This window comes from Leptodactylus fuscus, chromosome 3, assembly GCF_031893055.1.
Source record: "Leptodactylus fuscus isolate aLepFus1 chromosome 3, aLepFus1.hap2, whole genome shotgun sequence".
NCBI lineage: Eukaryota > Metazoa > Chordata > Amphibia > Anura > Leptodactylidae > Leptodactylus > Leptodactylus fuscus.
In genome coordinates, this window is record NC_134267.1 from 77,892,377 (window position 1) to 77,916,660 (window position 24,284).

The following is a 24,284-nucleotide window of genomic DNA, read 5'->3' on the forward strand; positions in this document are numbered from 1 at the left end:
GCAATTATAGAAAAAGGTCATAAAAATATAAAAGTACTTGAAATGATGATCTCTACCTGAAGCGTCATCTAGACGAGAAAGTAATGCAGATTCTAGGCTTCCTGCTAGGTCTTTAAACCTAAAGAATAAAACAGAATTCTCTTAGAAAGTTCTGCAAAGCATTTGTCTATGGCTTAGTATTTTCTTTGGAAAAGAAAAAAAAAATGTTACAAAACTGTAATGAGATGTAAATCAATATAACAAAATAGGCACATAGTGAACTGTACATGCTCGCAACAGCAGCAAACATTTACATATACATTTTATACAAAAGTATACCAAGTCATTTTTTTTAGATTATCATTATTACTATTATTTTTTAATAGGGCCTACTTGTACTTTAACCCCTTTCCACCGCAGGCACATTGCATTATTGCATATAGGTTTCTGTTCAGGGGGTACACCCAAGCGTACTCCCTGAACAGAATACCAAATGGAGATGTGATCCAGGCCTAAAAATGAGATAACATTTTTAAATTATGTTCATTTCCTGAAGATTGTGATATAATATGATCAAGGTAAATGATAACAGTAATTTATAAAGTAGATGTCTTTTAAACCCACACAACCCCTTTAAGATTTCATGGCATGATATCTCAGTGTAATTGAAAAAGTAATAAAAACTACAATAAAATTAGTATACACAAACATATAGAAACATAAGTTTATACTGTGATCAGGGCTCCGTGGGGGATGCTTTGATCTTTTTTTATTCTGAAGATAATTCTTAACCCCTTCCCGCCGATGGCACTTTTTGACTTCCTGACCAAGCTCGATTTTTCAAAACTGACGTGTGTCACTTTATGTGGCAATAACTTTGGAATGCTTTAACTTACCAAAGTGATTTTAAGATTGTTTTTTCATAACACATTGTACTTCATGTTAGTGGTAAATTTTGGTTGATATGTTTTGTGTTTAATTATCAAAAAATTGGAAATTTGGTGGAAATTTTGAAAAATACGCATTTTATAAAGTTTGAAATGATGTGCATTACATACAGATAGTCAGACCGCCAAAATTATATCATAAATCTCATGTCCCAGATCTCTGCTTTATGTCGGCATCAAACTTTAGGCGCCCTTTTAATTTTTAGACATTATAAGATTTACAAGTGAAACAACAATATTCAAAATTTTCAAGAAATTTCCAAAACCCATTTTTTAAGGGACTAATCCAGTTATAAAGGGGTTTTGAAAGACCCTTGTATTAAAACCCCCATAAATCACCCCATTTTCAAAACTGCACCCCTTAAATAAGCCAAAACAACATATACCTAGTAATTTAACCCTATAAGTGCTTAACAGGAATTAATACAAAATGGAGGTGAAATTTTCAAATTTGAATTTATTTTACTAATATTTTCAACAATATTCAAAATTTTCAAGAAATTTCCCAAACCCATTTTTTAAGGGACTAATCCAGTTATGAAGGGGTTTTGAAAGACCCTTGTATTAAAACCCCCCATAAATCACCCCATTTTCAAAACTGCACCCCTTAAATAAGCTAAAACAACATATACCTAGTAATTTAACCCTATAAGTGCTTAACAGGAATTAATACAAAATGGAGGTGAAATTTTCAAATTTTAATTTATTTTACTAATATTTTCGTTTAGCCCTAGAATTTGCACATTCACAAGGGGTTAAAGGAGAAAACACGTCCCACAATTTGTTAGGCAAGTTCTCCCGACTACCATAGTACCCGACTTGTGGGTGTAAACTAATATATGGACGCACAGTGAGACGCAGGAGGGAAGGCGCGCCAAAGAGCTTTTAGAGGGCAGATCTGGCTGTGATCAGTTTCAGGAACCATGTCGCATTTACAAAGCCCTTGAGGAGTCAAAACAGTGGAAACCTCTAGAAAGTGACCCCATTTTGAAAACCGCACCCCTCAAAGAATTTATCAAGTGATGTAGTGAGCATTAGTAACCCCGAAGTGAATGTGTAAGCTGTGCGGAGTAAATTGGGTACACCAAATCCCATTCTATTTTCCCACTAGCTCCTATGACACGGACGGGGAAGAGGGGCATTCTGGGGGATCAGCGCTGCTGTATTATCTGTCATAAGCTCTAAATATGGGGGGTCCCCTGAAAACACTCGCACAACTTATACATTTCCTTCTAGTCGCAACCACTTATGTCCTAATGATTTGGCGACTTTTGGGGTTTTTGTCTTCACATTGTACAAGGTAGATTTTTATTTTTATTTTCTGGCAATGTGGCCATATGAGGGCTTGGTGTTTGCGGTATTAGATGTACTTTTCAATGCCACCATTTTTGGGTGCCTGTAACTTATTGACTACATTTTATTAACTCTTTCTGGGTGGGATGTAAAAGGAAACATCAATTCTGGCATTGCTTTTTAGCATTTATTTTTTTCCCCGTGCAGCGTACAGCATAAGTAACATGTTACCTTTATTCTGCGGGTTGGTACGGTTACGGCGATACCTCATTTATATTATTTTTTAATGCTTTGCTATTTGTGCAGAATAGAATTCAATTCAGGGAAAAAAATCAATTATTTTTGCATTGCCATCTTCTGAAAGGCATAACGTTTTTATTTTTCGCTAGACAGAGCTGGTTGAGGGCTTATTTTTTGCGGGAAGACCTCTTCTTTTTATTGGTACCATTTTGGTTTTCATCTGACCATTTGATTACTTTTTATTGAACATTTTGTAAGGGAAAGGTGGTGAATAATCATTATTTTGTGCAGTTTTCTAAGTTTTTTTTTTTATGACATTCGCCGTTCGGGTTAAATAATGTTTTAATTTTATTGTTCAGGTTATTACGGACGCGGCGATACCAAATATGTAATGTTTTTTTCTATTTTTCTTTATTTTACATAAAACATTTTATATGGGGAAAATGGGATTTTTGGGGCTTTATTTATTTCTATTTTATTTTAAACTTATTTAAACTTTTTTATTTTTACTTTTGTCCAACTTTTTTTTCTGTCCCCATGGGGGATTGAAGCAGTGATCGGCTGATCACTGCTTCAATAGAGATACGCTGCAATACACGTGTTACACGTGTATTGCAGAACACAGGAAGCTGTCGGCCTGTGTAGACGCACAGGCTGACAGCTTCATTTACGGCAGGATCAGGCAGGTGCGAGGACGGGGTAAGTGAAGGGGCAGACCCGGGGTCACTGATCAGACCCCGGGCTGCCCCCTACGAACACCGGCACCCCCCAAAACCGGCGCGGGGGGTGCCGATCGGCACCATTTTAGAACAGAACGCCGGAGGTGCCGGCGGTCATGTTGATCGCCGGCATATCAGGGGTTAACACCCGCGATCGGACCCGGTTCTGACCGCGGGTGTTACGGGGCATTGTCAGCCGTGTATTACGGCTGACACCCGCTGTGCATGGTGCGCACACAGTTTGTGTGCGCACCATGCATCCGCAGTAATAGTACGGCGGTTTGCGGGAAGCCCTTCCCAGCAGCGCCGTACTATTACGGCGAATGTCGGGAAGGGGTTAACCCCTTCCCGCCGATGGCATTTTTTGATTTTCGTTTTTCGTTTTTGACTCCCCTCCTTCTAAACCCCATAACTTTTTTATTTCTCCGCTCCCAGAGCCATATGAGGTCTTAATTTTTGCGGGACAAATTTTTCTTCATGATGCTACCATTAATTATTCTATATAATGTACTGGGAAGCAGGAAAAAAATTCAGAATGGGGTGGATTTGAAGAAAAAATGCATTTCTGCGACTTTCTTACGGGCTTTGGTTTTACGGCGTTCACTGTGCAGCCAAAATGACATGTCCCCTATATTCTGTGTTTCGGTACGGTTCCAGGGATACCAAATTTATATGGTTTTATTTACATTTTGACCCCTAAAACTGTGTTAAAAATTTTTTTTTCTAAAAGTCGCCATATTCCGACGGCCATAACTTTTTTATACGTAAGTGTACGGGGATGCATAGGGCGTCTTTTTTTGCGGGGCCGGGTGTACTTTTTAGTTTTTTTGGGAAATGTTATTGCTTTGATCACTTTTTATTCAAATTTTTATCAGAATCAAAACAGTGAAAAAACGGCGGTTTGGCACTTTCGACTATTTTTCCCGCTACGGCGTTTACCGAACAGGAAAAATATTTTTATAGTTTTGTAGAGCGGGCGATTTCGGACGCGGGGATACCTAACATGTATATGTTTCACAGTTTTTAACTACTTTTATATGTGTTCTAGGGAAAGGGGGGTGATTTGAACTTTTAATTCTTTTTATATTTTTTTATATTTTTTTTTTAACTTTTTTTAAATTTTTTTTTGCATTTATTAGACCCCCTAGGGGTGTTGAACCCCAAGGGGTCTGATCACTAATTAGAGCCAGGCATTAGAGCCAGTTGTCTACTGCTTAAAGCAGTAGACACCCGGCGGCTATGGCGGCCGCCCGGCTCCCGGGCGGTCGCCATAGTTACAGACCCGACATGCGCCGTACTATTATGGCGCATGTCGGGAAGGGGTTAAAGGGATTTTTGTCAATTTTTTTTTTTTTTTTTTACACCCAGCATCAAGTAATGATCTTTCTTATGATTATCTTCATGAAGATTTCTTTTGCAGTAGTTATAGGCTTTTAAAACCTTAGATTGCCTTATGCAAAATTACCTTAAATTAACTCCCTGTTAATAGAGAAGCCCTGTACGTACCTGCAATACGAGTGATTGGAGGGAGAGGGTCTGTTCTGTCTTCACATAGTGAATGCAGCAGTTGGGAGGGGTTGTTTACCTTCAAAGCCTTGACACAAGTCTGCAAAACGCTTTCTTTTACATTGGACTGAACATTCTTTACATCTCACAGCTTACAATGTAAGAAAATAAAAAAAACTATTTTTGTCTTGTTTCATCTAAAGTGATAATGGAGTAGGATATTTACCAATATATACGAATGCAGGGACTATTTTCAGATGTAATATTGTGATATGACAAACTCTTGCATTTGGTATTTTTACTACTCTATTTACATTATGAACTATATATACAGTATGTCACAATTATATTGATATATCCTGTATATGTTTATTTTTGATACATGCATTTATATAGTTATATTTTTCTATATATAAATTGGGCCAATATATTTCAACTATATGATTTATTTATTTATATTTATTGACCCTTCCCTGGTATATGTGAGACCGCCACCCTTTTGTATTGTTTACCACTATTTGTTTTATGTGTTTTTAATGGATTAGTTAAGACCTAATAAATTATGAATTGATTATAATTTTGTAATTGTAATTATTGATTTGTAGGTTATTTTTGATTGGCGTTCATTTAGGTTGTAAGAAAAGTCTATGTACTTGTATTTACTTGTGGCTGCTTGTGTTATTGCGGGAAAGATATTATTCACAGACACCAAGCAGCTTTTCCTGCCTTTGCTCATGGATGGCTCTTTCCCTGTGTTAGGAATGGCTTTAGCGGCTTTAGATCTGCTTTTATTTTTAATATATTTTTGAAGTTCAGTGTTCCTGGATTACCTTATCTGAAAATACACAGGCAAATTCCACCTGTTATTAAAACTGTGGTAAGTGGGATGTCCGCGTAACCTCTTTACACTTGCTTGAGAACCACACTGTCTTTCAAATTTTCTCAAAAAGTCCATGCTTAAACTGTATTTCTGAAATACGAAAAGAATGGAATAAGTTTATTTTCATATTCATAGTCAATTACTGATTTGGCCACATCCTATACTCATGGCATCAAATCTCATCAGACAACAGTGCTACATTGTTACAAAATAAATGCTTAAAAGAAACCTGTCAAGTGTTTTTTCCACCTCCACATATGTAACATCAAGTACTAACCTTTTGTATGGGGCCCCTCTCTGACCTTCTGTTGTTGAAAAGTTATAAGCTTTTAAATTGGTATATGCAAGTTTGGCAATGTAATGTAAAGACAAGCCTGACAAGAGATATGGAGGGACAGGTTGTTGGTTGACAGGCTGTATGCCAACATTAGCATTTTAAACGACTTGTTTGGCGATGGATAGCAAAGGGATTGGCATAGCAGAGACATTGATGAAAAACGAGAGGAAGTTCACCCTACTGTTGTGAATGCCCATTGTTTTCATTTGCCATAGGATGGGATGAGAGGAACGGACTTCAACAACAATAGAGTTACAGGCCCAAATGGGCACCCTGCATACGTTTCCATTAACTCAAGTGTAAACATGATAACAGACACAGTCTCCTGTCATGTTAATTTACTTTTGTAATAGAAAAACGCATGCACGAATTTATCAGAAAAGTAAAAACCATAACCAAATAAAACATGTTATGGGTTGTTTTTTAGTTTTTTTTTTTTTTTTTTTTTAACATGAGAGAGAATGCAGATTGACACCAGACAGAAAAGACGCTGTCTGCATCTGTTGTTGAGCCACTTCAGGACTATGATACGTATATATACATATCTCTCACTAAGAGACTAAACTTTTGCATGGTGTCTTGAGCCAGGGCTCCATAGACTAAAGAACCTGGCAGCAGTGTCCATTATTAAAATCTAAAAATATTTACTTCAGGAAAGCAAACCAATCTGGCTGAATCTCCTTTTTTTTTTTTTTTTTTTTTTTTTTTTTTTTTAATTTTGGCTGGAAAAACAAAATTTCCAAAAAGTCATCCAAGCATCATACATTCTCCAAAAGGGTACCAATAAAATCTACAGCTTGTCTTACAAAGCAAAACACCTTTCTGTACACAATTCTGTAGGATATCATTGGTTGAAAATGTAGTCTGGATTGGGATAGTTATATGCATTATATATGGTATCATATGAAAGTTGACATTTTCCCGAGATATAGTCATTTGAAGTGACCCTCCCCTATCTTCATTTTCTCTTCAGTTCACGCAACCTTCACAATCAGAAAAAGGGAACAGCTCTCAACAAAGAAACAAGGCAAAGAGTGCAATAAAATGCAGGATTTCACAGAAAGAAGCCTACATTTTTTAAAGTGTAAATAAACTTTCGGGCAACTATCGATTTTCTGGAAGTATGTGTGTCATTAATAAATTTTGTAATATACTTTATTAGCGTCCTTGAAAGTCTAGCTGGCCTATGAGGAACGCTCCTCCTGACAGTACTTATCTGTAGCCTTGTACTGTCAGAAGGGGCATTCCTTACCACCCAGCGATGATGCTGAGCTGTGAGAAATGCCCCCTCCAGTACAAGGCTATGGACGAGTACTGTCAGCAGGGGCATTCCTCACAGGCCAGCTAGATTGTCAGGAACGCCCTTCTGACGGTGGGCAGAAAATGGTGCCGAAACTAACAGCACCAATATCTCCAGCCTTGGGGAACAGAACCAGAAGTAGGGAAAGCCGACAGTGCACTGAATTCAGCGGACATTTTATCTCAAGGACTTAAAGAGGACATAAAAGGTCCTCTAAGGCCTTGAGATAAAAAAAAATGGTTTGAAGACTTTTTGAATGCATTGTATATTAAGCCTACAAAGAAAGATGCCAGAACATACTATAGCTAAAGCATGAATTGTTTAACCTCTTAAGTCCCCATGGCATAAATGTACATTATAGATTGGCTTTCTTCGGTTTCTATCAAGTAATAAATGTTAATATGCCTTAGGCAATTCAAAACTGTACAAATGAAAACTGTATCATGCATAAACAATCCCACATACGATTACACTGAGGTAAAAACAAAGTTATGACTAATGGAATGAGGCTAGATAAATTGTGCTAAAGAATGAAACGTAAAAGATTACATTTGATACCAACATAATCATCATATTGGCCTATATCATAAAAGAATCAGGTTACTTAAACCACAAAGTGGACGACTCGGAACTTAAAACAAAAAATCAAAAGGGAAAACTTCTGTTATATTCCATTCACACCCAGGAACAGTTAATAAAGTTACGTTATATGTGCCCTAAGCTAGTGCTGTTGAAAAATAGATCTCATCTGTACAAAAAACCAGACCCTCATATAGTTTATGGCTCTCCCAAAGCAGCAACGCAAAAACAAAAATTCCCATGGGCTTTAAAGCCAAAATAGGATTGACATTTAAGGGGTTAATAAAGCCTCCCCTGTACAACCCAAAATTCTATGTATGTAAACATATAGATCATAACTTTTTTTTTTGTTTAAAAAAAAAACAACCCCAGTATCTAAATGGCATACAATTAGTAAACATCTTCAAAGGTTTTGTAAAGTACAATGTATCTGTCCTGAATAAGACAGAGGTGTTCTGTGGCATGGGACAGACATATACACTATGAGGAAGGTATTTTTTACGGTTATGGTTGTTATGGTAATTTAAACACATTGGGGCATATTTATCAATAGAAGTCTGACACTTTTCTGTTTAAATTTGTACCAAAAACGTATGATGGTCGGCATATTTACGAACAACATGTGCCAGAGAGAATGGAAAAATGTCATAAACTGTAGTGACTCAATACTTTTTAAAATATGCAAAATGGGCGGGGCTAAAAAGTGTAACATTACAAGACTTTTGAGAGGGAAATGTACGAATATGATGCAGATTTTCTTTAAAACGGTGAAAACATAGCTGAAGATTAAATTTAGACATAAGAATCAATTAAGACATGAGCTATGGTGACAGATTTTTTTGTGCAATGGAGACAGATTTTTTGGCACATTGGAAAATGAGCCAGAATTCTGGCACTTGGGAAACTGAGACAGAATTTTGTTGTGTTGGGAGAAAAAAAAAAAAAAAGTGACAGATTTATGAAGCTCCGTACCACAGATTTATAAATATGTCTAATACGACAAATGGGTTTAATCAACATTATTTCTTATTCTAAAAGTTTAAGAATGACAGATACGTATTTAAGATTCTCTCTCATGTCAAAGGCTAGGACCCATCTAAATATTTAGAATCTTAAAAAAACCTTTGTACTTTGATGTAATTAATTCAAGTAGGGGTCTTGTCTAAGAAATGCTGAGAAACACTGCTTGGTATTGCAAGCAAATTACCTGATGAAATATGTCAGGATTCCCAGGGTTGAAGAGTGAAGGCAATCTTTCTTCTAAGCCACGAGCTATTTCTGGCCAAACTGAATTCACTAAGAAATCATATCCTGGCACCATATCCGCTTTCTCACTAAAAGACAGTAAATGAATCAAACTTAATCACTTCCAGGTCTGCACCATATTATTAATTCACACTAAGATTATAATTACCATTCAGCTCCATCAAAAGACAATGCAGCGATGGAGCAGGCACAGAACCTCACTGCCGACATTAGAGACAACATACAAGTGTTTAGAGATAGGATCATTCTCTTAGTCCCAAAGTGGCAATCCAAAACTTTAACAACTGCTTCCAGACTGCCAAGCATCATATGTTTCAGTCCCTCAAGAATGAATAAAAAAATGGAGCCTATTACTTCCCTCCCCCCATAATCTGCATTACAGAGCACACTACAGTGATAAACACACACCCTTGATATGTATGTACGTACTTGCAGATTAGGAGAAAAACATCGTGGCAACATGGCAGTTGGTGCACTGCTGATCAGTGATTTTAGAGACGTCTGTAGTTTCGCTTCAGTTATTACAATATTCACAAGGTTCCACCTGCAGTTTCGTTTGGACCTAACACATCCAAACCAAAACTGTTATTATACTCAGAGTATAACAAGTGGAGCCCAATGGGAGGTGGATAAACAACAACAAAAAAAAGTTACGCACCTCTCCTGGGCTCTTGAGTAACCCCTTTGGGCTTTCTCTTCAGGCTTTATGACTGACTTCAGGGACCTCGGAGCTCTGTGATTGGGCCTCAGTAATCATGTGGTGACGCATAGACGCAGGTGGTGTCGTTTTGGGGGTTCAGCGGTCACTAGGAAAACCCGAAGGGAACAGGGAATCGCAAAAGTGTCCAGGAAAGGAGAGTAATCTTCCCTGGGCCTATACATTATATCTGGGGTCTGAAGAGAACCCAGACTGTAATGGCAGTTTTAGTCGGACGTGTTTGGTCATAACAAAGCTGCAAGTTAATTTAGCAAATATTGTAATAACTGAACTGAAAGAACTGACATTGACAAAATCACATCTGTTATCCAATTTGTCATTTGGTTTCAGTTATTTTTCAATGAATAGCTTAGCCCTAATACCTCTATAGTTATATGAGATTTTATGCTCAAAAAGGATTGAAAAACACACTATGTATCTGGTATCATCTTCATAATTAACAGCAGAAAAGATGGAATTCTATGTTTACTGCGTGCTGAAACCCCCCCACTGAAAGCCTACTTAAAGAGTCACTTAGAGCAATGACTGCATGACTAGATGAAGCTGCTCTCGGCCCATTGACTAGTTAAAGTAAACTTGAATACACTGATCTAAAGTTTAAAGACGTGACTTTAACTTGACTTTCCAGCAACATTATGCCTACTGAGGGACAGCATAGTATAGGAAAGGTCATGACTTAATGATATACATGCTGGGGCCAGAAAGGGTTGAAAGACCACCTAACAGGTTCCATTAAAGGCATTTCAGTCTGGTATTATTTGTGTTTTGATTGTCAATATAAAACAGAAATTTAGTAAGAAACTAGAAACTCACAGACACATTAAATGTTAACAAGTATCCAACATCATGTAATAATGGAATTTACGACACCAGAGATAAATAGGAGACTCATTGACACCACAAAGTAAAAGTATACTTTAGACTACTGTAAATCCAACTGTATAATTTTTTTTTTTTAGGATGGAGGTATGATTTATATATATATACCGTAGAATAATTGCACTGATTAGTATAGGCTTAGGGGGCGTTCACACTTGCACTCGGAGTGTGCATTCCACCAGCTTTCCGTCTTCAGCCCCGGCGAAACTGGACAGGGAACAGAAACCCAGCAGTCAGCTTTAAAACCCAATCACTGGAATGGGTTTGTAAAAGTGACCGCCCATGTCTGCCTGCAGCCTGTCTGTGGGGAAACCAGTTTTATAGCCGGACACAAAGTGCGGCATGTCTGACTTTGTGTCCGGCTAAAAAAACAGTTTCCCTGCAGATGGGCTGCAGGCGGACACCTTTACAAGCCGACTGCCGTGTTTTTTTTTTGTTTTACGTAGATTGTGAGCCCGACATAGCGCTCACAATGTACATTTTTCCCTATCAGTATGTCTTTTTGGAATATGGGATGGAAATCCACGCAAACACGGGGAGAACATACAAACTCCTTGCAGATGGTTTTTTACCCTTGGCAGGATTCGAAACAAGGACACCAGCGCTGCAGGGCTGCAGTGCTAACCACTGATCCTCCGTCTGGCCCCTCGACTGCCGGGTTTCTGTCCCCTGTCCAGTTTCGCCGTGGGGAGGGGGTGTTTTGGTTGTCTGTCGGCCCCTTCCCTGAGCTTGAGGACTGGGATTTTTTTCCCCCACTTGGAATTCAGCCTGGCTGAATATAGGGTATCTGCAGGGCTCCTATTAACCCCTTCCTGATGGAACAGGAGAACTGCAGGTACCCTATATTCAGTAGACCAGGCACTTTCAGACACAGGGATACCTAATGTGTATGTGTTTCACAGTAATGTTCTACTTTTATATGTATTCCAGGGAAAGGAGGGATTTAGAACTTTTATTTATTAATTATATTTTTTAAATCTTCTTCTTTTCACACTATTTTATGGGAGATTCTATACATTACTACTGTGGCTGGCCAGTGCTGCGAGAGAACTCATTTGCATACAGAAGAAAACCAGGATTTCTACCGAACAGCGGCGCGGAGAATACATCTAAAGGTAGGAGAAGAATAGCCTACATGTTCGGGAGAAAAAAAAAAAAAAAAAAATCAGATTCCAATGATTGGATCCCTTTAAAAGTTTAGCCAGGACAACCCCTTTAAGTCAGGAACCAGGATGCCGCAAGGCATTTCATCATCCTGACAATTTGATTAAACAAAACAAAAAAAAAAGTTATAATAGAAATAAGAAAAGAATTTTCAGCAATACTCAAATGCATGTAAATTGTAAACCTACCTTGATATGGCTCCTCCTGTTACCTCCCTTAGAAGCCTACAATGGTGGGGAACAAACTCAAGAAGTTTGTTATACATAACCTGGAGTCCATTGGGATGGGACTGTACATATTGCTCTACTATAACCTGCCAAAGTAAAGAGAACATTTAGATATAAAACAAATTAATGAACAACACACTGTAAGGAAGAGCTCCACAACAAAGTAAACACACAGGTATGGACGGCTGATATACAGTAAAAACACTTTCTTCTATGTTTAAGAAACAAACCAGCAGATGGCACTGTTTAACTGAAATTGAAACTTCTAACTGCACAAAAATGTAAGATGGGAAGCAAAGTACTGTAAATAGTTACACAAAAGGAAAATCGTTGTGTACCGTAAGATACGTGTAACTTTTTTTGTACGAGAGATGTCATTTTGAATGATACCATTTTTGGCACCGATAAAAATAGATTAAAAAAAATAACAAAATAAAACAGAGTGATACTAGGTTCACACTAGCACTGGCTCAGTGTCTTTCGAGTCTGTTGGGGGACACAAGTAGTTACACATGGTGATCGGCGGATCCTATTGACTGTATGTGGGGTCGGTTGGGTGCCTGTCTTTTTGAAACTGAAAGCGGTAGAGAAGAAAGTCCTCCGTGCAGGATTTTTTTCTCTACACATTTTCCATGGACTCTGCGATGGATGGAGACTCAGACACAGATGTGAACTTAGCCTAAGGAACCCTGACACAGCAGGGGGAAAAAAACGTTAGTAATGAAACAAGTCCCGACAGTATAAAAATGATAGTGGAAGAAAATGTATATAAAAGTTCTATAAATTAAACAGGACCTTTAACCGATTTGGGCACAGGCAGTTCTATATACTGCTGGAAAGCTGACAGTACACTGAATTTAACGCACTGTCTGCTTTCCCGATCTGTGCCCTGGGTAAAGCGCTATCGGTCCCGGTACCGTAACGCTTTACAGTCAGAAGGGCGTTTCTGACAGTCAGTCAGGAACGTCCTTCTCTACAGCAGCGCCTATTGCGCTGTACTGTGTGAGCGGGGAGGAACGCCCCCTCCCTCTGCTCACAGTGCTCGTCCATAGATGAGTATTATCAGGAAGGGAAGGGGCGTTCCTCCCCGCTCACACTGTACAGCGCGATAGGCGCTGCTGTGGAGAAGGACGTTCCTGACTGACTGTCAGAAACACCCTTCTGACTTTAAAGTGCTATGGTACCGGGACCGATAGCGCTTTACCCAGGGCACAGACCGGGAAAGCAGATAGTGCGCTGAATTCAGCACATTGTCGGCTTTCCAGCAGTATATAGAACTGCCTGTGCCCAATCTGATGAAAGGTCCTCTTTAAGGCAAGTTAAAAAAAAAACCTGTTATATTCACACAGCTGTGGTCATTTGGGAAAAACAGACTGCACAGAAACAGCATTTACCAGGAAGAACACTGTCATGTGAACAGCCTCTTAGAAGGCCCTGGTCATGACAAACTCTCAGAACCCTCAATATCGTCACAAGTGAGAGAAGGCTTCCCCCTCACAAACACATACATGCTGTGATCACTATTAACCACTGCATCTAAGGGGTTAATCTGCCATAACTAGAGAAATCCCTTCCCTATACTATTACAGTGCTGAGTGTTACCTTTATGCTAAGCATGACTTAATAGTATGGTGTAAAATGGGAAGGGGTTACCAAAAACCTAATCCCTTAAAACTGGATTCTCTCAGTGAATAACTACATGCATTTTAATATGTAGTAATTAGCAGAATATTTTACTATACCAGTAAAAACGAGGCTTGCCATTTAATGATATACTGTGTGAACAAAGCCTTAAATTCTAAGAAAATCTAATTCAACAGGTACATGTAAGACCTTATTCAAAAGTCCATTTTTCACAGACAGCACACCTTGGCGTTATTTTTATGGACAGCAATCTCATTAAAAAAAACCATGGAGAAGTCTAATATTGGTATGTGATTTAGTGAAATCACGGTAAGTCAAAGTATAAGTGTCTGTGAAAAAAAAAAAAAAATCACAGACAGAAGGCAGATGTCATCACAATACAAAGTATAGGAATTTTGTTTAAAAAAAAAAAAAAAAAGTTGATCGATTTAATCAACATTGAGCAAAGAATATCCATAATAACAATAGGTCCGTGTGTTATCAGTGAAAAACATTGACAGCACTCAGCCATGAAAATCGGTCATGTAAATGAGGACCAAAGCTAGTCATATACTTGATATAGCATTCAGATGAAATTTCTTTAAAAAAACCTAATATTTGAAAGTCTGTCCATAAGCTGGATGTATCCCGTAAAGATTTGATCTGCAGACAACGTATTAGTGTTTCATGTTAAGATGGCCATATACTAGAGATCATGGGCGTCCATAAATAAAATTTAGACCATTTTCTGTTACTGCCTTTTCACGGCATGACAATGATCTGTCTAAGGCCCCATTCACATCAGCGTTCGGAAATTCGAACAATGATGTCAATCGGGCCTAAAAGTTGATATGCCGTGTGGGATTTTTTTCCCCTTAAACCCTTCCCACACTCAGGAGGGGTCCAGATGGAGTTGGGGGACTTTGGATTGCTTTGGTTCTTACTAAATTGCTGATGCCATCATCTAAAATAATTTGCAGCTTTAGGCTATGTTCACAAAGAAACACAAAAATGTTTTAGTGGAACAGTAAAAAACAGCAATGCGCAAGTCACTATATGTTGTACAATAATGGTGCTTGTTAGACATCATTGAGGAGAATGGGGTCCTTCAGGTTTCTGTTATGGTGTTAATAATTTAGCTGAACAAAATAAAGCAGCATGTTTGTTTGTAATTTTTGATGGGGCACAGAATTACCAGTACTAGGACTAGTCAGATACTACAATGATTTTCACAACAGTCCTATAAATGAGAGTAAAAACGGATCTCAAACACCTAAGACTAGGTTCACACAAAGGAGAAGCTATCTACTAAAACAGCGGTTACCTACAGGTACCCACAAATCCCATAGTCTACAATGGGGTCCACCAGTTTTCTACCGTTTTTATACCAGAGGAGAGAAAACTCCTCCATGTAAGGTTTTTGGTGGACTCCGATGCATATGTGAACCTAGCCTAAGACAAAAAAAAAAACAACCTTACCACAACCAAAGGCAAGATTGTCAGTGATAAGGTCTTAAACATGTACTGTAATATCTGAAACTACTGGGGCTTCCATAAAGGACTGCTTCCAGCTCCGTGTTTGTCATGCACTGAAAGCCAAAGACATACATACCTCATCAATATATGGTTTTACCAGCACCTGACCAACAAGTGTTTCTGCATCCTTTGTTTTGTCAATCGTGGCATATGTTCTCAAGCAGTGACGGATTATATCCACGTTAGAGGTCTGAAGGCCTTGTAAAAGGAGCCCTTCTAAAGAGCGCTGTAACATAGCTGTGATGCCAGCAATACGCTTCAAGACAGGAAGAGAAGAGAAAGATTATCAGTATATAATGGCAGATAATAATGCTCCCAAACCTACAAATTCAAAAGAAACTGCCAGTGTCTTAAGACGCTTATTTGGAGTTTAGGCATCCTAACAAAAGTCTCAATAAATACAGACCTAAAACACAAATTATTATTATTATATTTTTAGTTTATTCCTTTACTTTGCTTTTAATAGTGTTCCACAAAACAACAAAACAAAACTGCATGCCAGATCATCCATCTTCCCCTCCTCATAATCCTATGTCTGGCTGCTGAAGGAGTCCAGGAATGATAAGCCACATACCCTTGCTGGCCCACTCAACCATCTGAAAACGCATGGTATCAGAAGTATGCAAATCTATTCTCCAGTATGTAATTAGGAGAACAGTGCCTCTGTATGCTGCCCTCTAGGGACAGCCCCCTTAACATCATGCATGACTCAGTTAAAAAGCCTACTGACATGATGCGGGGTTTGTTGCCAAATCAGTATTTCTATTCCAAAAGGAACAGATTCCCAGCTATGGACAGCGTTGTTTCGGTCTTTTGGACCTCCTCAGCATAGCGGAGGGATACTGATTTGGCAGAGTGAGAGTATCATCAGTATCTCTGCACTATGCTGAGGAGGTCCAAAAGACCGAAACAGCGCTGTCCATAGCTGGGAATCTGTTCCTTTTGGAATAGAAATACTAATTTGGCAATAAACTCCGCCTCATGTCAGTAGGCTTATTAACTGAGTCATGCATGATGTTAAGGGGGCTGTCCTCTAGAGGGCAGCATACAGAGGCACTGTTCTCCTAATTGCATCCTGGAGAATAGATTTGCATAATTTTTACTCAGAATTCCTAGCGGAGCAGAAATGACTTGTAAGTCTCTGTACGCCTGTGTAGGCACACACTCTCCCTAATGTGTATGATTATCCCCTGACCCTGGTATCAGAAGGAAATTTATATTATAAACTATAGGTTGTTTCAGGAATCTGCAAAATTATTTTAGAATATATATTTTTTTATCTTCTTGATTTTAAACCAAAATGTTTGCATACTTGGAAACAGAAGGGAAAAAAATAACAAACCTAAATCACAAAATAAAAAAAGTCGCAAAATGTATAACCAGCAAATGGCAGTTTATAATTGTCCTTAGGAAAATATCTGCAAAAATTCGTTACTGCAAATTTTACTTTTTATACAAATAAAAATTTATTACAATATCATCATGGGGTACCCCTTACCAATCAGCTGATTAAAGGGCTAAGCACTGCAACCAATTCATTGTTTATCAGATATAGTGCCGTCCAGCATGTACATGCAATAACTGGTACCTCAGCCCCAATCAAGTAAATAGAACAGAGCAATGTGCAGTATCAGGCACAATCTCCGAATTGCAATGGACTTGGCAATGCTGCCATACAATAGCACTAACAATGACAATATATTGGCCATACATTATGGAATCTGCAATCTAGAAGTTGGATTTCTGGCTTTCAGACCAATCTCCTTTATTTTATTGTACACAGCACTCTATGAGCAGTGTGTAGTGAACAGATCCAGTAATAATGACAGTTGTATAGCAGAGTTACAGGGCTCTTGGTAACATCTCAAACGTATAAAGCTGATCCGGACAAAATATTGGTCTTGTATTAAAACTCAGAAGGAACTACTGTTAAAAAATAAAAACAAATACATTTCTCCTGAACAAATTAAAACATTTATTTTTTTTTTACCGTAGTAAAATTTGACGATTTATTAAAAATTTGCATGTATTAACCCACTTCTACATCAAGTTTTGGAATGCCGGGGAGGGATTTCACTAATCATGCTATAAATTAGTATAAGGCATGGTGATGACACCATGCTTAAGTATCTGAGATCGAAGATAATTCTATTATCAAGCATTTAACACTTTAGATGCCACCATTAGCAGAAACAGCAGCATCAAAAGAGGTTCCTAACCGCTTTCAGGGGGTGCCAGTGTATAGTCATGGCCTTCAGGAGGACCTAAAAATCACTTTTTTCATCTCTTTGAAAACACACTGCAACTCATCCCCTATCCCACAGAGATGGAATAAGTTATTGAGGTGGAGAAACCCAATTTTACTAGTACTGTGTACTGTCTAACACACTACACTATAACAGTGTGCAGTGAAAAGGATCTACAGTTGTTGACTCTCTCAATGTCTCTCTACTTTAGAATCATGGTCTTGAAACTATTCACAAAATCTCCAGTCTTTTATCTTTAAATTAGTCTCCTGTTCAATGCTTCATAAACTTGTAATCACATGTTATTATGTAAATGTCAAGTGAAGTATAAAAGTTATGCACACTTTAATTTTTGCAAAGTTTTCTTTACATTTGTATTAGTTCCTTTCCTTGCCAGTGTTTTTAGATGGTCAGAATAGGCTAGTTTTCTGTATCATGTGAGGAGAGTAAACACAGACTTATTATGAATACTGAACGCAGTAAAACATAAAAATGTGCACTGAATTAAAACTTGGGGCATTCTAATGAAAATAACAAAAAACAAACATCAATACACATTCTAATGTGAATGAAAATACCATAATCACTACTAAAAAGTAAAATTTGGGATGCAAATATCACAATATGTAATATAATAATCAAAAAATGTCTATATCTTGTAGAATATACTTACAGGTCTCACTTTATCTAGAAGAGGCATGCCTTTGCTTTGAACAGCATGGAACTGCAACTGATTAAATTCTGTTGCAATTCTTTCCAAGATCTGCCCGGTTAGCAATGTGCTTCAATAAGGAAAAAACAGGAAGAATACATTTAAGACTAATTAAATTATTACTCTTACTGTGTTCGTACATACTGTCTTATGTTGTCTCCCCCTTCCCCCCCAAGTCAAGAAAAGCTTTCTTATTTGCATAATTTCAAAGTAATAAAGATAACCTAATAAACCAAATATCTTGTACTCACCTATTAAGCTCTGTATTTTCTTTACGGTTCTGGGAGTTCAAAATGTTTTCAATCTTCTCAACAGAACGTATAACATGAATCATCCTCAACACACACATCTGAAACAAAAGTATTTTATCCGTCAACCAAACCCATTACTCAACATGTTGCCTTTGGTTTATTTTACTGAAAGACAAAACTATACAACTTGTAAAATCAGTATCATTTATTGCTCACAAGATAGAATGGTGCATACCTTGAAGGGGCTCTATCTGCAAAATTATGCTAATAGAGCCCCATATATGCGTGAATAGCCTTTAAAAAGGCTATTCCGGCACCGTAAATGTTACATTTAATCCCGGTCCCATTTTTAAATAAAAGTATTAAAACATATTGTGTCGTGCGGGCACCTCTACTGCAGGCCTTATCTCTGGCATCTATGGTATCCTCTCCTCCTCTGGACGGCAGGGCCCCATATCGCATAAATATATGGCGAGGTGGTCTGGGGCCTTGAACAGGCAGATTATCTGGTCCCGTGCAGCTAAATCCTCCACCTGTTTTACGTTCCGGGAGACTCAGTACAAGCTACTTATGCACTGGTACCATACCCCAGCCTTGCTCCACTCCCTTAATCCTAACATTTCTTCCCAGTGTTGGCGTTGCAAGGCAGGAGTGGGTACCCTGTATCATATTTTTTGGGACTGTCCATTCTGGCTGGAGGTCAAGTCCCTTACAGACGCTCTATTCAAGGTGTCCCTTTAGGCCCCCTCATCTATCTCCTCAATCTCCCCCCTGCTCATCTGGGTAAGCACACCTCTAAATTGTTCCTTTATCTCTGTACCGCAGCCAAGACTCTCATCGCTCTCCGATGGAAGAGTGCGCATTCCCCCCCCCCCGAAGCGCTACTACGCAGGCGCGGGACTTAAAGAGAAGAAGCCGGAAGACACGGAACCAGAGGGCGTCGCTCCAAGAAGACAGAAGAGGCAGGCGTGCCCGAAGCTGACGTCGCATCCTTTATCCCCGCCCATGGTGCACGTTCAGGTAAGTTTTGCATATATGTTTTAATACTTTTATTTAAAAACGGGACCGGGATTAAATGTAACATTTACGGTGCCTGAATAACCTTTTTAAAGGTTATTCACGCATATATGGGTCTCTATTAGCATAATTTTGCTGATAGAGCCCCTTTAAAAGCACAGAGTATAACTGAAGTTTAGACAACCCTTTAACAATAGTGTTATGACCATAGACCAGTCATTTTAAATGATGAAAGTAAGGGCTGGGCAACTACAACCAAAGTTAAAATTGAACATTTTACCTCGATTATGATTAATGAATGTTTATTCACATCTCCTTTAAATGAAATAGGTGAGCAAGTTCACATCGATTAACTTGAACTGAATTTTTGTTTCACTTATTTTTTTTTTTTAAACATCAGTTACTTTTTATCGGCTAACTGTAACTACTAAATGGATGTAAAAAAAAAACATGATCTGAATGGACACTAAAGGTCTGGTTAATGCTGTAACACAGAAGTAGGGGCAAGTTATCCCACAAAGACCATTTCCCACAGACGGGACACGGTTGTGTGCAAGGAGCCTTAAAGATGTGATTCTAGCTACTATACAGCTGTAGAGTCCATTTTCATTTTATGACTGCTATAGCCAAGATATAGCCAGCTTAACTTTACTCCTCCACACTCATCTGGCTGACACCCCAACCAGAATGAAAGAGGAGAGCTTTTGAGTGATGTGCTCACAGGTTGCAGTGAGAAAATGGTTTTCTTCTGGACTTCTCAATTGTTGTTTACGTAGGAGGAGGCAGAAAGGTCATGTGAGGGTACTTGGCCAGTGTTGTATTTACCTTATCAGCACCTGCGGAACCTCAATACATAACTTTTCCTCTTTGCAAAGAAAGTATGAATCCAACCCTTGACAGCATATGTTCCAATCATACAGTATGTGGTAAACTTACCTTACAGATAATATTTATCCAGAACTACTAAAGGGATACTTTGGGAAAAAATGTCAGCATACTTTCAGTGATAGCTTCCTATATACCTTGTTTTGCCTAGGAAGCAGGATTAAACCTGGCATCACTGTAAGTATACTGATCCACAGAAGAAAGGTAAGAACAACGTTATTGTACAGTGAACATCCACTGAGGAATGTATTATCATGAAGGTTATGAATTACATGTTTGTGGAAAAAAAATACCTTAAATATTTTTTAACCCCTTTGTACATAAAACATTCACTACCACTACAGAGAAGCCGTGTGAGAAGTAAAGACTTGCCTTTTTCTTCCTTATATCATCTTGTTTAGCCAGCCGCTCATCTACTGCACCAATGCTGTCATTAACAGATGTTTTGAGGCTCTGTAAATAAATAATAAAGCAATAGCGTTCATCTAAACATAGTGTTTAAAGAGGACCTTTCACCACTTGGGGAACATGTGGTTTTATATACCGCTAGAAAGCTGACAGTGCGCTAAATTCAGCTTTCATGTTCAGTGCCCCGGGTGAAGAGCTATCGGTCCCGGTACCGTAGCTCTTCACTGTCAGAAGGGCGTTTCTGTCGGTCAGTAAGGAACGCCCTTCCTCACAGCAGCGCCTATAGCTCTGTACTGTGAAAGCGGGGAGGAACGCCCCCTCAGTACTCGTCTAAGGACGAATACTATCAGGAGGGGAGGGGCCGTTCCTCCCTGCTTCTATTATTAGAATCCCTTTTTCTACAACCACCACTTCGGAATAGCCTTTAGAAAAGGATATTCTTCTCCTACCTTTCTTTTTCTGATGCATGCCACTATTCCTGAGAATTTTCTTTTTTATTTCTTATGCAAATGAGTCTTCAGAAAGCACAGGGGGCAAAGCCAACTTGCTTATGTCCATTCGTCAACTTTCCTGTGGCCTTTTACCTGAGTGTCTGTTCGGCCACCGGAAAATCAGCTCTGCTGGCTATAAGTCTCGGCTGAGAGGTATCGGCAGAAGATGACAGAAGCGTTGTTGGAGCGTCTTTGGCGAGCACAAGGGAACGCCCCCTGTGCTTTGTGAATACTCATTTGCATAAGGAATAAAAAAAAAAAAATTCTTAGGAACCGCGGTGTGGATCAGAACGATAGAATCCCTTTAAGATTATTTATGGCCAATCCTCAACTGTACTAAGCCACTTGAAGTCAGTGGGAGGTGAGCTGAAGTGAATGCGTCGGATGCTATAGAGGGGAGACAGTTAGACAACCTCAAATTATTTCAAATGAAATGGAAAATATGTCTAAATTTCATCAGATGTGTGTTCTATTGTGAATAAAATATGATTATATGAGATTTCCAAATAGTTGCATTCTTGTTTCCTTTCCATTTTACACAATATCTCAACTTTTTTTGGAATTGGGGTTGTATGTACAGTAATATTTTGTTACAAAGGATCATAACTAAAACACACCCACATACCAATACTTCTTCTTTCAGTTGTCCCAGTGGTACAGAAAGTTGACTCAAGGCTTTATCCATTCCAACCTGCACAAAGCAATTAAAAGTAGGAAAAAAAATTACAATCACAAATAAAATCAACATATAACTTATTGAGCAAAATTATGGCTTAATTCATATATTCTTCCCCAGAAAATTATCCCATATAATGTACGTAACAGAGAAAAAAAACCCAAACATAATAGCCACATCAATGCACACAATTGCATTATTTTTTTTCCAGTTGCACCCCATGCTGAATTGTTTTTCTAGTTTCCCAATACAATGCATTTTATATAAACTGTAGAAAATGAGAAACAATAGGGGGCACTCATCAGAGCGTTTTACTCATAAAATCAGTCTCTTATTTCATTTGTGATAAAAACATCCACAAAAGTTTTCTTGGAGAAAGTGATAGCACAAAAGAGGCCAGGCAACGTCCGTTTCGCGCAGGGCGCACTTTTCAAGCCTCACATATGAGAACACAGTCGGGATTAGGATATTTATATGCAGCTCCATAATATATATGATTTAAGTATCCTAAACCCAACTGTATTTTCAACTAGTGATCTCTGGACAGGTGGGGACTCGTCATGGTGGGCTATGGAGACATTCAGGGCACCATAAGAAAAGTAATGACCATGATCAGAGTGAACTCTGTAAAACAGCCGATACAATGGCTGCTTTGCTTCAGAGCCACCATCACCTAAAATCCACCACAGCACAATGGCTAGCACTGCAGCCTTGCAGTGCTGGAGTCATGGATTCGAATCCTGCAAAGGACAACTTCTGCAAGGAGTTTCTATGTTATACCTGTGTTTGCGTGGGTTTCCTCCCACACTCCAAAGTCATACTGATAGGGGATATAGATTGTGAGTCCTATATGGGACTGTGACTGACCAGGTCTATAAAAGCACTGCAGAATATTATGGCTCTATACAGGTAAGCATAATAAATAATATTACTGTGTATACTAGAATACATTAATCCCGAGTTCTCAACCAATCCCTCCACACATGACATTTCTGAAGATCAGAGAAAGGTCATATCTGTAGCCATCCTCAAGAAGAGTTCACATTGATAACTACAATTGAATTGTACTGGTGGCAACCTTGGCGTTTATCACAATTTCTGGTGGTTTTGTTTCTCTACCCATTTTTTGAGGATTGATCACAGGTTTTTAATGGAATTAAGATCTGAGGAATCATGGACTCAAACATTCAATGCTTTGTTCACTGAGCCACTTGGTCATTAGTTTTTGCCCTGTGACACGAGCTTTATTATCAAGGAAAATGTATTGTTCATCACCAAATTGCTCCTGGATGGTTGTTAGTTGCTCTTGGATGATGTTTAGATAGGATTCTTTTGTCATGGCCATTTTGAATAAACTTGATATATTTGTCAATAAAAGTTTAAAAATGTATGAAATACTTAAAATTGTACCGTATTTTCCGGACTATAAGGCGCACATAAAATACTTCGATTTCCTCAGAAATCGAAAGTGCGCCTTATAGTCCGGTGCGCCTTATATAAGGCTTGAAGCGGCGGCACGCGAGGAGTTAAGCGGCGGCCGCCGGCAAAGTCTGCATGCCGCTTCCATACATTGCAATGGGAGCGCACTATTCAAATAGTATTCGTTCATCTCTATTTGAATAGCGCGCTCTCATTGTAATGTATGGAAGCGGCATGCAGACTTTGCCGGCGGCCGCTGCTTAAAGAGATTCTACTAGAGATGAGCGAGTACTGTTCGGATCAGCCGATCCGAACAGTACTCGCTCAACTCTAGATTCTACCATTAAAAGAACCTCTTCCCCCTAACCACGTCGGAATAGCCTTAAAAGACTATTCGTCTCTTACCTTTCCCATAGCCAGCGCCGCCTTCTCCCTGAGCTGTGTTCGCGCCTTCCGTGTCGTCTTCTTTGGGCCTCATGGATGACGCATGCGCAGTCGGCTCTGGCTGCGAGAGCCTGTTAGAGCCGACTGCGCATGCGTCATCCATGAGGCCCAAAGAAGACAGAGACGGAGCTGCGGAAGAAGGCGGCGCTGGCTATGGTAAAAAGGTAAGGAGATTATTCCGACGTGATCAAGAAGGAAGTTCTTTAACTCCTCGTGTGCCGAGCGCTTCCATTCATTTCAATGGAAGCGTACCATTGAAATGAATAGAAGCGGCTGGCACACGGGGGGTTAAGCGGCCGCCGGCAAAGTCTGCCGGCACCCGCTTTCAATCATATAAGGCGCACCGGACAGCGCTGCGCCTTGTAGTCCGGTGCGCCTTATATATGGACCTAGGCAGGACTATAAGGCGCTCATGGGTAATGCGCCTTATAGTCCGGTGCGCCTTATAGTCCGCAAAATACGGTACTTCAGCATAACACGGAAACATCTGACTAAAATATCTAAATACACTGAAGCAGCAAACTTTGTGAAATGTATAATTT

The 24,284-nt window shown here is 39.0% G+C and overlaps 1 protein-coding gene across 1 annotated transcript in view; it reads right to left on the bottom strand.

Moving 5' to 3' along the window:
- The window catches only part of COG2 (component of oligomeric golgi complex 2), a 53,121-nt gene that overhangs the window by 23,984 nt on the left and 4,853 nt on the right, over positions 1 to 24,284 (bottom strand). The window contains exons 3-11 of the mRNA XM_075267772.1: positions 21,829 to 21,894; positions 20,677 to 20,757; positions 18,403 to 18,500; positions 18,113 to 18,221; positions 15,270 to 15,449; positions 11,996 to 12,120; positions 8,988 to 9,114; positions 5,515 to 5,654; positions 57 to 118 (exon numbers count right to left, since the gene is read on the bottom strand). Coding sequence (XP_075123873.1) covers positions 57 to 118; positions 5,515 to 5,654; positions 8,988 to 9,114; positions 11,996 to 12,120; positions 15,270 to 15,449; positions 18,113 to 18,221; positions 18,403 to 18,500; positions 20,677 to 20,757; positions 21,829 to 21,894 — 988 coding nt within the window. The remainder of the gene's footprint in view (positions 1 to 56; positions 119 to 5,514; positions 5,655 to 8,987; positions 9,115 to 11,995; positions 12,121 to 15,269; positions 15,450 to 18,112; positions 18,222 to 18,402; positions 18,501 to 20,676; positions 20,758 to 21,828; positions 21,895 to 24,284) is intronic.